This window comes from Chrysemys picta, chromosome 11, assembly GCF_011386835.1.
Source record: "Chrysemys picta bellii isolate R12L10 chromosome 11, ASM1138683v2, whole genome shotgun sequence".
Lineage (NCBI taxonomy): Eukaryota > Metazoa > Chordata > Testudines > Emydidae > Chrysemys > Chrysemys picta.
Window position 1 is genome coordinate 52115996 of NC_088801.1, and position 15891 is coordinate 52131886.

General features: G+C 40.3%; 1 protein-coding gene across 4 annotated transcripts in view; it reads left to right on the plus strand.

Moving 5' to 3' along the window:
* The window catches only part of MYO1B (myosin IB), a 198499-nt gene that overhangs the window by 47477 nt on the left and 135131 nt on the right, over positions 1–15891 (plus strand). For all 4 annotated transcript variants that reach the window (XM_005306813.4, XM_024109559.3, XM_005306814.4 and 1 more), the window contains exon 3: positions 1058–1173. In XM_005306813.4, the coding sequence (XP_005306870.1) occupies positions 1058–1173 (116 nt within the window). The remainder of the gene's footprint in view (positions 1–1057; positions 1174–15891) is intronic.

Sequence of the window (15891 nt, forward strand, 5' to 3'; positions counted from 1 at the left end):
AAAACACACCCCCCACCCCCGAGCGCCACAAAACCTCGAGTGCTGCCCCACCGAACCAAAAAAAACCCAAAAAACCCCTGAGCGCCCCCCGCTGCCCCTTACAAGGAGCCGCCCAAAGCACGTTCTTGGTCGGCTGGTGCCTGGAGCTGGCCCTGGGTGTCACCCAACCTGTTGGATAATCTGGCTTCTGCCATGTGCTATGTCATTTAAGCAGTATTAACATTGGAAATATTGGTAAGTAGCTGATCTGAAACACTTAGTGGAAACCTTTTGATACTCTGATCTTTAAATAATGTTTGTGCAGCTTTAGTGTTTGTTCCCTGGACAGAACATCATAAAGTATTAATGAACAATGAGTAATTTCTGCTTTGTACATCATGTAACAAAGTGCTCATTGTTTTATGCCATCTTCACTTTATATGCGCTTGCATATATAATGGAGAAATTTGCTAACCGATGCACCTTATAAGTGAGGCTCTCTATTTAAAGGGGGGTTGGGGGGAAGAGTTAAATAATTACGTTCAGGTTGGCTTATTGGTCTGAAAAATTAAACTAAATTGTCTTGTTTTCTGTTTTAAATATTGAAGACTAATTGGAATTGTGTAATATTTAAAAATTCTTTAGGAAAATACATAGAACTATTTCATTTTGATTTTATATAAACACACCCTTCCCTTATGCAGCACAGCAGAGCCCTGATAATTCTTTCAAAAATTAATCCCCACTTAAAGTAGGAGCAGTCTGCCTGTACAGTGTAGAAGGAGCTGCTTAAAGAGTCTGTCAGTATTGTTGTTTTTATTCCTTTTATCTCTGTAGAACCTAAGAGCCCTTAACTGAGAGAGATTTTGAGAGGCTTTTAGTGTATAAATGAATGTTTTGAATGTATTCATTGTAAAAAAAGTTGTTGTTTTTCTCAGCAAATGTTTTCCTGACACATAGAACTGATGAATTAAATATAACAGCAAAAATTGATTTATTTTTTTTTAAGGACAGGTCATAATAAAATCTCATTTTTGAGTATTAAAACACTGTATTCTGCATTATTTTTCTCCTACAGACATACATTGGCAGTGTGGTTGTATCCATAAACCCATATAGACCGCTACCCATTTATTCACCAGAAAAAGTTGAAGAATACAGGAACAGAAACTTTTATGAACTCAGTCCTCACATGTAAGTATAATGCAGAAGCTTTAGGTTTCTGTTCTACTTTGAAACAGATGGGGCCAGCTGTCTTCCTTATGTCACAGAAGATGATGTTTTTTATCTGCTTAGGATTTTATGAGCTCTAAGTATGCAAAGTTTAATTGTAGATTTTTATTTTAAAGGAAAAGTTGAAATATTTACTTTAGTGCCTATTTCTTCATTTCATATTTAGGTTCTTAAATGCGATATGGGGGAAAGTTTCTTTCTGGTAATTGTTCAATGGTAACCTCTATTACAACATTGTAAAACAAATAAAACTGCAGAGGCCCCTAAATGTTAAATATTTTCCAGTAATAAGTTAACTTAATACTATTGATGTAGAATGGAAGCACTTGAAGTTCTATTGTGTGGAGAGATTAGCAGTTTTACCAGTACTCCTTGTTTTGAGTGTAGCAAATGTCACTTAGAGCAGGGGGAGCTTTCAAAATGGAATAAACTTTGTATAACCACTCATGTCAGTAATTCAAGTAAACTATTTACTTTCATGAGTCTCTGCAGGATTGAGCCTGTATTTTGGAAAATGACACACATCTGTGGCCAAAAAGAGGTGAGGCGAGGGAAAGAAATATCCAAGGCATAGACATAAATATCGTAAGGCTTTAATTTGACGTTGTTTAGAGCTTTAACTTAATCTTAAAATTTTCTCTCTGAAGTTAAAATCAGAGACAAGATTTGGGGTTTTGGTTTTTTCTTTCGTGTGTATGTATGTGAAAGGTAGAATTAAAATCTTACTAGAACATTTCAATTGTCACACATTGTCCTTCTTTTTATATAACTGAAACATTAAGGCTAAAATATAACATTTGAAAATATGGAAATGAGTAGTTATAGGTCCGTTTTATTTTGGTTTGCATTCACCTTCTGTATTCCTTGGTGGAAGGTGCAGCGGGGTTTAAGGCCTTGTCTGTATTGTATAGCTTTAGGATGTGTTTCAATGTGATTATGAAGAAATAAGTTAGCTGGTGCAGATCTGACTAGTCCTTATCAATTAAGACACACTGTGTTCGGCATCCCACAATTAAATGTGGTTAAATCCTGCACCCGTACTCTTATGTGCTGGGACAAGGATTTAATGCCAGTTAGCAGACATTATATAGAACACAATTTATCCTGGTCAGCAAGATGTCTGCAGCTAGCTTATTTATTAAATCTTAAAACAAGAAAAATATTGTCATGTGAACGAGGTTAATAACTCAGCTCCTTCCCCCTTCAGTTCTTGACAAAAGTGAGGTAGATGAGATTTCAGCCTATTGTGATATCGTTACTAGAGCTGATCAATTTGCAGTTTGATACTCAAGGGGGGCTGCTGGGTGCTCAGTGCTTTTGAAAATCAGGCCACTCTGGGTGCCTAAATATGAACTTAAACAAAACTTAGGCACCTTATTTTGAAAATCTTTGTTTTGGTTTTTAGAACATATTTTAAAACATTGACATGGAAAATATGCTGTATACTGTTTTGTTCTGAAGTGATAAAGACCATCCATGTTTATTTGACATGCAAACTAACCTAATAATCGAATCAAATATCCTGCTGTCAGTTTGGAACCTCCTTGGACCTGAACTGTTTGACTGACTAAGGCCATGTCTACGCTATAGGGACTATAGTGGTCTAGCATAACAGGGATAGAAGGGTGTTTTTTGTCTCTGTGGGAACACCACCTCCCTAAGCGATGGAAACTAGGTCAACACAAGTATTCTTCCATCGGCCTAGCTGTGTCTACACTGGGGATTAAGTTGGGATAGCTACGATGCTCAGCGTGGATTTTTCACGCCCCTTAGTGCCATTGCTGTGTTGTTTTTATGCCCTTGAGTGCCATTGCGATGCTAAATTTTAAGTGTAGACCAGGTCTAAGTTTACAAAGTTTGGAACAGTTGCATGCCAACAGAGCTTCTAACTCTGTCAATCCTTTGAGCTGAGGCATGGTGAAGGGAATAACTTTTCAAGCTTACTCTGCATTCTGAAAAATAGGACTATGTATTAGGTCCTATTTTGAATCCAGGAATATAATATATTTCAGGCCCCATCTGTTCTGGGGAGATAGCTTTACACAAATAGGTTTTATTTAAAACAAACAACAAAACCCCACTATTTCCTGAAAGCTCACTATCTCTGCAAGGCCTAATCAAGTCAATCTCAAATGTATGCAGAAGTTCTATCCTGGCTAGAGAAATGCTCACCGGTGAACTTTCAGAAGTTTCAGGATAATAGGGTGGTTATGAATGGTTTAAAATGGAAAATACAGAAGGGAATAGTAACTTGAAACACTGACAAGAAAATATTGGTAAATTATATTCATTGTGAAAAGGCATAATCAAATGGTCAACTGTTGACTCAGGGCAATAATTTCTGGAATTTAAACACTTTAAATCCACTTACTAGCAATAGACTGAGGTGAAAGAGCATTGAACATGAGCTAATGCCAGGGGAATCTTAATTGTGTAATGTTAAGATGATTTTCATTCCAAGTTTTGATGCAGTGCCAACTAATGACAAGTAAAATCATAATTTGCCTTGAACAGATGATGTGTGTCCAAATATTTGCCTCACTTGTTTCCTCTCCCATATAAAAATTACATTTTGCAACTCATGTTAGACAATTTTACCAGAGTGACACAGAGGATTATACTGAAAATTGTCTATGCTGCATATCAGATGGTTTCTTTTCAAACTGAGGAAACGCCAAATATTTTACTAGATTGTAGACACACTAGGTAGACATTGTCACTTTGTGCTTTGTACTGGTAGCCTGCTTGTCATGAGACCTGAATATATGCTTCCTTTTAAATATGGTGATTGTATGGTAATGAGAACTGTAAAACGCTGTCATAATTTGTTAAAATGGTGCAGTTCTGACCAGCTTTATGGAGTCCATTTTGGAATTGTAGACACAAAGAATAAATGTTTAAATGTAAGGTTAACTATTGTTAATATCTTTTTCTCTTGTTCAGGCCACTCTTTGTTCTTAAACAACTTTTCCTCCCTATAATGTATTGTCATTTAAACATGGCTAGGGTTCCAGGGCTTTTGGCAGATCAAATACAAGCATTCACTGTGCATGGAACTGATACTTAAATATTGATATACAGTGGAAACAAGATCAGCTTGTAGGATGATGTGCTGCTGCTGCTACTGTTGTGGCAAGGAATAAGCTAGCACAACACAGAAGAAACAAGAAGACCATTGCTAGGTACTCACATACCACAGTGGTGGGTGCAGAGTGAGAATTTAAGGACAGCAGAACAACACAGTTTCTCTCTCGAGTTTGCAGTCTCATTTTAAAGTTGATTCCAGTTTAAAAGTAACTGACAACTTTTAAAGGAAATAGTTTTTAGGCATAGAACGGTCAGATTCCATGCTAATTTCCATATGTAATTTGGCAGATATCCCTCAGTCTTCAGGTGTTTTTTCAGTCCTGGAACTCTGAGGAGGAGACACTGTCCAGAAGGTTTCAGTGTGTGATATTTCTTCTGATGTGGACAAATACTGATTAGTTGAGACCTACAGAGTCGTTTTCCTTTGATATTTAAAAGATTGAATTGTGGCTTCATGGATTAACCCACTGCACAATTTAATTGTACTCTTTTGGAAAAGATTTTGCAGCCTCTGTTTGATTCAGTTCAATTTCAGCAAAGTTCCTCTGGAAACTATAGAGATACATTTATGAAAGATTGTGATTTGGAGATGCTCCCTTGTAAGGGACTATGTTGTGAGTGTGGGAGGGAGGGGTTGGGAACACCACATGGCTGTGTACAGCAGATTACCGAAGAAGCTCTCCAGTTTGTTTGATTAAAGTTTTATTCCTTTCTCATTCACTGATTTGTTTAATGGAACCCCAAGATTGTTACATGGTGTCAGAAGTGCTGAATGAGAAGGAAACTGCAGTCGTTTTGAAGTTAACTCTTGTGTTTGCAACTGAAAGCAGAGACAAAGGGAGGCACTAGAGAAGCACATGGAGGACGCACAGAGGCTTTTGCATGTATTTGGTGAGCACAGCAGTTGCTTTACTAGCCAAAAATGGACGTGTTGCAACCTCCATCCAGTCTGCAATTATCAGGCAGTGTTGTAGAGAACTGGAAAAAAATTCAGAGATTTGAATTGTATTTAGCAACCACAGGGGCAGAGTTGAAAAATGATGAAGTGAAATCTGTCTTTTTGCATGTTGTTGGGGGAGAAACATTGGATATTCATAACAACTTTAAGTTTGAGGAAGGTGAAAACATGAAGTTAAGTAAAATACTGACTAAATTTGAGAACTATTTCCTGCCTAAAAGCAATAAAACCTTTGAGAGACGCACATTTTTTACATGCATGCAAAAAACTGATGACACTGTAGGACAACATGTCACAGAATTAAGGAAACTCAGTAAAACCTGTGACTTTGGTGAGCTGACAGAGTCTCTGGTCAGAAAGAGAATCATTTGTGTCATTAAAGACAACGTGTTTTAGAGAGACTGCTGTGTGAAAGAGACTTAACTTTAGAAAAAGCTCTCCAAATACGCAGGGCTGCAGAAACTGTGAAAGCACAAGCTAAAGAGCTGGATTCACCACAAGGGTTTATCCGTGTACTGAATACAAAAGAATATAGCCAGAATAGGTCAAATCAAAGAGTGGAACCACTCGTTATGAAAACCACTGCTGGGGGAAGACTGGGTACAGACAATCATGTAGAAGGTGTGGATCGCAGCCTGGCCCCGAACAGTGTGATACCTTTGGGAAACACTGTCATAAATGAAGGAAAAATAATTATTTTGCAAAATGCTGCAGATCCCAAATGCAGAAAAGTCAAGTGTATTCAGTTAAAGACAATCTGGTTGAGAAGTTTTTCATAGACGTACTGGCATCTAGCAAGCCTGATGAGAGGGACTGGATAGTGCCTATCACAGTGAACAATTATTCCACTGAAACTGGACATAGGAGCTCATGTTAATATTCTGTCTGAACAAGATTGAGACTGAAAATAAGACCAAAACCAGGGCTAATAAAAATAAAAGTGACTGGTTATTCTGGAACAAATATACCAGTGAAGGGGAGGTGCGTTGTTAACATCAACCATAAAAACACCATGAACAGGCTCTCATTCATTGTAGTGCCAAAAGAGGTGACACCAGTTTTAGGCCTGACTGTATGTGATAAACTCAGTCTGGTAAAATGGGTGCTCTCACTACATGATCATACTGAACCTGGCTATGAGGCACTCTTTAAGGAATATCACGACCTGTTTCAAGGGTTGGGTTGCTTGCAGAGTGAACATATAATCCAGATAAACAAGCAGGTCCCTCCAGTTATCCAGCCGTGTAGAAAGGTGCTATTTGCACTTCATGATTAACTCAAGGCTGAACTTGCAAGTATGGAAGCAACGCAAGTAATACAAAAAATTGAGGCACCAACAGAATGGGTGAAGCTCCCTCATCGTTGTGGTGAAAAGTAACAACCAGCTACGCATATGCCTAGATTCCAGAGACCCCTCAACAAGGCTATAAAAAGAGAACATTTCAAACTACCAACCAGAGAAGAGATTATGGCTCAATTTGCAAATACTCAATATTTTAGTAAATTGGATGCATCCTCAGGTTTTTGGCAGCTAAAATTAATTTAAGAAAGCTCAAAACTATGCACATTTAATATCTCATTTGGAAGATACAGATTCTTACACTTACCCTTCGGCATAGTTTCAGCACCAGGAGACTAAGAGGAGACTAAGGGGGGATACGATAGAGGTATATAGAGTGGTGTGGAGAAAGTGAATAAGAAAAAGTTATTTACTTGTTCCCATAATATAAGAACTAGGGGCCACCAAATGAAATTAATGGGCAGCAGGTTTAAAACAAATAAAAGGAAGAAGTTCTTCACACAGCGCACAGTCAACCTGTGGAACTCCTTGCCTGAGGAGGTTATGAAAGCTAGGACTATAACAGGGTTTAAAAGAGAACTAGATAAATTCATGGAGGTTAAGTCCAGTAATGGCTATTAGCCAGGATGGGTAAGGAATGGTGTCCCTAGCCTTTGTTTGTCAAAGGGTGGAGATGGATGGCAGGAGAGAGATCACTTGATCATTACCTGTTAGGTTCACTCCCTCTGGGGCACCTGGCATTGGCCACTGTCGGTAGACAGGATACTGGGCTAGATGGACCTTTGGTCTGACCCAGTATGGCCATTCTTATGTTCACCAGAAGTGTACCACAAAACCATACGTATGATCTATGAACATATTAATGGTATTGACACCTCAATGGATCATCATCTGGGGCTCAATGAAAGAGGAGCAGGATTGTGGACTTTGGAAGTCCTGAATGCAACTAGAGCTTCAAACCATAAACTAAATAGGGAGAAATGTGTTTTAGGGGTTACAGAACTGACTTTTCAGGGGACGTTATTTCCAACGAAGGTATAAAACCTGATAAGATTTCAGCCATTGAAATGAAGCCATGTCCCCAGTCAAAGAAAGATGTCCAATGGTTCCTGGGAATATTTAATTATCTTAGATTAGGTATGAATTTTCCATCTACCAAAGCAGCAGCGTTAAGAAAACTCCTAGAAAATAAAAGTGAATGGTATTGGGGTGCAGAACAGGAGGAATCATGGGAAGGTTTAAAACAACTGATAGAAGAACCATGTTGAAGTTCTATGCACCAGGAAGGCACATTAAAATTTCAGCAGATGCTTAACAGTCTGGGTTAGGTGCAGTGATTTTACAGAAGTATGAGGATTGTTGCATCCAAATCACTGACTGAGGCACAAACCAGATATGCATAGATCGAAAAGGAGCTTGTAGGAATATTGTTTGCCTGTGAGAGATTCAACAGTGTGCCCTTGTTGCCAAGAAGGCTAATGGCATTTTGGGCTGTATAAGTAGGAGCATTGCCAGCAGATCAAGGGACATGATTATTCCCCTCTATTTGGCACTGGTGGGGCCTCATCTGGAGTACTGTGTCCAATTTTGGGCCTCACATACAAGAAGGATGTGGAAAAATTGGAAAGAGGCCAGCATAGGGCAACAAAAATGATTAGTGGCTGGAGCACATGACTTATGAGGAGAGGCTGAGGGAACTGGGATTATTTAGTCTGCAGAAGAGAAGGAGGAGGGGGGATTTGATAGCTGCTTTCAACTACCTGAAGAGGGTTCCAAAGAGGATGGATCTAGACTGTTCTCAGTGGTACCAGATGACAGAACAAGGAGTAATGGTTTCAAGTTGCAGTGGGGGAGGTGTTGGTTGGATATTAGGAAAAACTTTTTCATTATGAAGGTGGTGAAGCACTGGAATGGGTTACCTAGGGAGGTGGTGGAATCTCCTTCCTTAGAGATTTTTAAGGTCACGCTTGATAAAGCCCTGGCTGGGATGATTTAGTTGGGGATTGGTCCTGCTTTGAACAGGGGATTGGATTAAATGGCCTCCCGAGGTCCCTTCCAACCCTGATATTCTATGATTCAATCAGTATATTTATGGAACAACAGTGGAAGTTGAAACAGACCACAAGCCCCAGGTAGCGTTATTTAGCAAACTGCTAAATGATTGTAGCTTAAGGATTCAAAAGTGATGCTAAAGCTGCAAAAGTATGATTTGGTTGTGACCGACACACCCAGTAAATTCATGTTCATTGCAGGTGCATTTTCCAGAGCAGTGACTCCCACGAAACCAGAGAAGACTTTAGAGACAAAGATACAAGCCTAGGTAGATCTGATTATAAAGTCCATTCCCATAGTCAACAGGAAACTATAACAAATAAGAAAGGGAACAGAGAAAGATGAATTGTTGGGAATCCTTAAAGAAGTAATAATTAAAGGGTGGCCTGAAGAAATAAGCAGTTACTGTCCAAGTATAAGAGAATATTGGAATTGCAGACATGAACTTACTGTGATAGATGGGGTGATTTTTCAGGGGCAGTAAGGTTGTAATTCCAATGAACCTCTGAAAAGAAATGCTGCAGAAGATCATTTAGGAATAGATAAGTGCAAACAAGGAGCACGAGAGGTCCTGTATTGGCCACGGATCAATCGTGACATCATTAATGTGGTAGGAAACTGCTTTTTATGCTTGAAAACAAGCCATGCCAACAAGGAGAGCCATTGAGCCCTCATCCAGTTCCACAAAGGCCTTATGAAAATGTCGGCACTGATTTATTTACCTGGCAATCAAATGATTATTTAATAGTCACAGATGATTATTCTCTGTATCCAGAAATTTGCACATTGCACAGTACTAATAGTAATTCAGTGATAGCCAGCTGGAAGAGAATCTTCTTCAGACATGGAATTCCAGATGAAGTCTTCCGCAATAATGGGCGGCAATTTTCCGGTGCAGATTTTAGGCAATTTGCCATAGATTGGGGTTTCCATCACAAAACATTAAGTCCAAATTACCCCTAATCAAATGGACTTGTGCAAAGGTCTATGTGGACAGTAAAGAACCTTATGAAAAAGACAGTGACAGTGGGGGTGATTTTGTTTAAAGCTTTATTGGTTTACTCAAGTACAACTCTGGAGAATAGTTTTTCTCAAGCTCAGCTGTTAATGGAAAGAAGGATCACATGTAATTTACCAATTACCTGATGAAATCTCATAAAAATGCAACCATACATTAGATGAAAGAAAATCCAAAATGGAAGCAGAAATATTATTTTGACAAAAGGGCCTGTGATCTTCCATCTCTTAACCCAGATGCCTGAGGAATCACACCTCTAATACTTTGGGACAAAGAGATACCATTAAAGAACAGCTGCATCCAAGGTCTTATGTTGTCCAGACAGACCTTTCAATTCAACATAATTGAAAGGATCTACGAGTAATTGCAGTGAGTTCCAACACATTGATAGCTGATGTGCATTTCCCATCTGACTGATCCTTTATCATCAGTGTGCAAAGAAGAAACTGTCAAGGAACAAGAGAACAACCCAGGGCAGGTTTACACTAAAGCTTAAGTTGATCTAACTTGCATCACTCAGGGGTGTGAAAAAGACACCCCTCTGAATGATGCAAGTTACAGCAACCTAAGCGCTGTCACCACCAGTGCTATATCAGCGGGAGACGCTCTCCTGTTGGTGAAGGTGGTGAAGTAATTATGCCAACAGGAGAGCGCTCTCCTGTCAGCATAGAGCATCTTCACCAGATGTGCTACAGCAGCGCAGCTGCATCGGTGTAGCGCTTCTACTGTAGACCTGCCCTCAGACTCTAATGAAAGGCTGATACTGAGAGGATCAGAGCAGGAGGTTAAAAGTCCTGAAAGACTCATAGAGACTTGCTAACCTGCCTGAAGAAGGGGTATTTGAGGAAAGTGAGTGATAAAGACTCATTCCAGTGTGATGTACCTCTCCTCTCTAGGTAGTTGACACATTGGGTTTATAGAAATGTACTAGATTGTTTGAGAATTTAATGTATGTGTTATTAGTTGTTATATGTATAAAAACAGTTAAATGTTAATCTTTTTTTTAAGAGGGAAGATGTAGAGAGAGGTTTATGAAAGATTGTGATTTGGAGATGCTCCCTTATAAGGAACTGTGTTGTGAGTGTGGGAATTTGGACAAGGGCCCTGATGGCAGGGGTTGGAACACCATATGGCTGTGTGCAGCAGTTCACCAGAGACATTCTCCAGTTTATTTGATTAAAGTTTTATTCCTTTCTCATTCACTAGTTTGTTATTTAATGAACCCCAGGATCGTTACAGAAACCAGCCAGGGTTCCGACAAAACCTTTCCATTGGAAGCCTGCCCAACTCCTCAGGAGTCCAAGCTCCCTGGTCCAGGTCTCTGGGGCAGCTTGCCATGCAGCCTGCCTTGCATTCAGGATTACAGGGCTTCCAAGACCCACAGCGGCAGGGCAGCCCCGCTGAGTAGATTTTTCCCAGAGCCAGGACTACATTCACTTTTGTGGAGAACTTCAGCATGTTTGGGTTTTGTGCTGAATTGGAATGAAACCAAATTCTGAAATATCAAAATCCTACATGAAATGGAATTACCTCTCTTCACCCAGCTCTAGTAACTACCCAGAGGTGTTATCCTATTCATATCCTATACATGCCCAGATGTATCCTATTCTCCGCCTGTGCTGAAAGTGCACACAGGATTTTGGATGGGAAGAATCTTGGTTGAAGCCTTGCAGATTTTCCAGTAGTACAGCAGTTTTGATGAGTAAAACTAAAGCATGCTCAGAATGAAAGTGTGTGGAACCAACAGATTAATTATTTTTAATATGGAGATATACCTATCTCATAGAACTGGAAGGGACATTGGAAGGTCATTGAGTCCAGTCCCCTGCCTTCACAGCAGGACCAAGTACTGTCCCTGACAGATTTTTGCCCCAGATCCCTAAATGGCCCCCCTCAAGGATTGAACTCACAACCGTTGGGTTTAGCAGGCCAGTGCTCAAACCACTAAGCTTCCCCCTCCCTTAAAATGTCATCACTGAGTGATATGGAGGCAGTTCACACCTCACTGTTGTTTCAAGCTGTCTGAAGGCTTTTGGGTGACAGCACAATATTAACCTTCTAAGCTCTGGTCTACACAACAGAATTACTTTGGTATAACTCAGGGGTAGGCAACCTGTGGCGAAAGTGCCGAAGGCGGCATGCAAGCTGATTTTCAGTGGCACTCACAGTGCCCGGGTCCTGGCTCCCAGTCCAGGAGGTTCTACATTTTAATTTAATTTTAAACGAAGCTTCTTAAACATTTTAAAAACCTTATTTACTTTACCTACAACAATAGTTTAGTTATATATTATAGACTTATAGAAAGAGACCTTCTAAAAATGTTAAGATGTATTACTGGCAAATTAGAGTGAATAAATGAAGACTCGGCATACCACTTCTGAAAGGTTGCCGACCCCTGGTATAACTACATCGTTCAGGGGTGAGAATAATCCACACCCTTGAGCGACATAGTTATACCAACCTAAGAGCCGGTGTGGACAGTGCTATCACCCGCCGACACCAGGTACTGTCTCTTGTGGAGGTGGATTATCTAGACCCACGTGAGAGATGGTGGACGTGCAAACTTGCCAATATTTCTTTGACCTTGATCAGAAAAGCTTACTAAGGGGCAAAAGGGTAGTGCAGTATCCACAGACATTTAATCCTCGGCTGCTCTGCATAAAACAGCCTACAAGAGTAACAGTTTCAGTGGTGTTATTTAATGCTAATCGTAGAGAATATTTTTATTTATTTATTTTTTTGTGTGTTTGACAGTTGGCCACTAAAAACTGGAATGAGACCACAAACACATTTCACATAGGCCACTGAGGCTACATCTGCTCTGCAATAACTTGCATGGTGACAGGTTTCAGAGGGGTAGCCGTGTTAGTCTCCTCATTGTTTTTACTGCAATAACTGAGTCTCAGAGCCTGGGTCAATTGCCTTGGGCTGCAGAGCTAAAAATTGCAGTGTAGATGTTCAGGCTGAGACCTACTCCTCCAGCGGGGTTTCAGAGCCTGGGCGACAGCCCAAGCCTGAATGTCTACACTGCAATATTTAGTCCCACAGCCTGAGCCCTGCAAGCCTGAGTCAGCTGACCCTTTGTCAGGTCAGACATATCCCAAATGGACGGAGTAGCAATTTCTGTTCACAGAAATGACACGGAGATAAATTTAAACTAGTGACTTTGGAGTGAACAAATTGGCTCTAATTGTTCACCCCTCCCCATGTTCACACCTCCCCCGTGTGTGGTCATAACACCTTTTTAACACGCTAGTCTTCAAGGCCCACCATGGAATCTTTGTTTTTTGTTAGGAATGTGTGTGAGGCTGTTAAATAGGGTTCGGATGGGATTGATCAATGGATTTTTTTTAAGTTGCTATTTAATTATTGCTAACCATGCCCACCTTCTATCATCTTTATCTGGACCCTTGATCTTCAGATATGTCCTTAGTTTTGTGGGGCACAACATGCCGTTGCAGTGAACTCTTGAATGCAGTGTGGAAGTGCTTGTTTATGCCGTTCTCTCTCTGCTAGTCTGCTCATTCAGCTCAGGTAATTAATTGACACTTTACTCACCCAGAGAAGAACTTGGTAAGTGATAGAAATGACATAGAAGCATACTGTGTCTTCCTGTAGTGAAAGCTGCAGATGGCCCAGGGGGGAGATTGCAGAGTTTCCAATGACTGCTTCTCAGAGGGGAGGTGTTTGGGGCGGGGAGTGGTGGAGGAGCCTCTGAGCCCTTGGACTGTGTGGGTAAAGGTAACAGTCTCCTTAAGGGAGTGTAGAGTAGATGCTGCCTGTTTCCACCTCCTGTCTTGGCCACAACCTCCTGAATATTAACAGAAGCCCATCTGCACTTTTGGAGAGTGGAGGAAGCCTGGCCAGTGGCGTTGGAACAGTTTTTATCGTAGAGGTGCCGAGAGCCATTGAACCAAACTGTAAACCCTGTATATTATGGAAACCACTTCAAGCCAGGGGGTGCTGCTGCACTCCCAGCACTCCGAGCATGGCTGGCAGGCTCTGATCCACTTCCCTCCGCTGCTGTGACCTTTGTGCCATGTTTATGCTTGTGTTTCCCCTCCCCACTGGAAAGATTGTTCTTCCACATTTTAGAAGAGGTGTGGTTTATTTTAAGATGAGTTGGTTGGTAGGCGAGACCAGGCTGATTTTACCCTTTTTCCCCAACAAAAAAAGGTGGGAGCTGTACTGCTTAACAGTAAGTTCCATGTCAGTAGTCCCCTAGTCCTGCTTTCTAGCTCTGTATGCATGTTCACTGAGAGTTGGTTGCATTTCTTGCATACACTCTGAGAAGTTCAAAATAAGGTTAGTCACTGAGATGTGTACAAAGATATCTTTATTGGTATCTGCAGACTTTTTTCAAGAGACGCTTTTTATCAGACAGCGTCAGGTTAGAGGAATTATTTTATCTCCGTATAATTTTTTTTACATACTTGAGTATTGCTATCAAGCTTCCAATCAATTGAAAGTACAGCTGCTTGTTGAAAATTGGTTTTTAAGGAAAATTACAGTACTTCTGTATTCTCTGAGAGAAAACAGTTGTTCGTGCCAAAACTTTCAGACACTGGTGCCTGAGTTAAGCTTCTACATTCATATTTGGGTTCCTACATGAAATTGGTCTTTTTTTTTTTTTTTAAATGCTGAGCACCCAGCAGTTCTTGTTGCTGTCAGTGGGATTTGTGGGAGCTCAGCACTTTTGAAAATCACCCTACTCTGATTTAGATCCCAAGTTTGAAAACATTGGTCCTGAGGTATCTTACATTTGTATGGGTGAACAAACGAATACCCCTTCTTGTTTGAAGGACCTTCACATTAGTAATTCTAATAACTATTTTTATTTGGATGGATCACCACAAATTGTGACTGTTGATAGTTGTGACGCTTTCTGTTTCCTCTCCTTTCAAGTCATAGCTACTGAGAGACAATGTAAGCAGCGAATATAAATGTTGTATTTGCTTCTGTTTTTTGCTGGCATTCCAGGATTGCATGTGTTCAGAAACACCAAGGCTACAGTAACTTTTTTTCCTCCTGGATTCAAAGCAAATATTTCTGTTCCAAGGGCATGATAAAGGCCCAGCTGTGAAGGGCAATTGTTGCCTGTACGTTTAAAGTTAATGTGTTTCCTATAAATACCATGCAGTTTAGTTTTTTAGGATAGAATGTAATTGGTCTTGTTCCTCACAAGTGGGGGATGGTACAGTATACATCATAGTTTATAGCAGGAGTAGGCAACTTATGGCACGTGTGCCAAAGGTGGCACACAAGCTGATTTTCAGTGGCACTCTCACTGCCTGGGTCCGGGGTGCTCTGCATTTTAATTTAATGTTAAATGAAGCTTCTTAAACATTTTAAAAACCTTATTTACTTTACATACAACAATAGTTTCGTTATATATTATAGACTTATAGAAAGAGACCTTCTAAAATGTTTAAATGTATTACTGGCACGTGAAAACTTAAATTAGAGTGAATAAATGAAGACTCGGCACACCACTTCTGAAAGGTTGCCAACCCCTGGTTTATAGTCTTCTCCATCTATGCTCTAGTACAGTTGTCATTGTATCTCCATTTCAGTGTCTTTATTTTGAATGTTTTTCTTTATTCTGTAGTCTCTCTCCTTCCTTACTAATAGGTTACTATGCTTTGTATTTTGTACTTTTTTTGCTTCCTTTGTGCTGGTGCTTCTCCCAATTCCCTATCTCCACAGAAGGCCGGTCTTTGGCCACACTCAGGAGGCTCGGCAGATGTCATGACAAAAGAGTTGCTTGGGCCAGCAGGCCGCTTGCCTAAGCCTACAGCCCTGTTTTACATTAGCTGTTTTCATGACAGCTAATGGCATTAAAGGCCACAATGGGAGCAGAGAGGGAGGGGGAGAGTTTCTCATCTTTGCCCCACAACTCCAGACCACTACTGTCTGCTATCCTTAATGGATTTCCCCTTTCAGATTAACCATGCTTTCTTGAGATGTGGATGCAGGGATATAGCCATATGGTATCATGATGAATGGCATATTTCTATTAATATCCTCACCAGGCAGGGAAATTTCTCAACAAACATACATTAACTATTTGATTTGTAGATAAAGAACTGTCATCAAAGCCAATTTGCCACGCCATGTATGAAGTGCATATTTGTTTTACATTTTCAATGTGTTTTGGCTGCCATACATAGTTTGATATTAGCCAGATTCTTTATTCCATTATGACTTCCCCCCCAAAACCTCCTCACCTCTTATATGACAGGTAACATGTTACTTGTAATTATG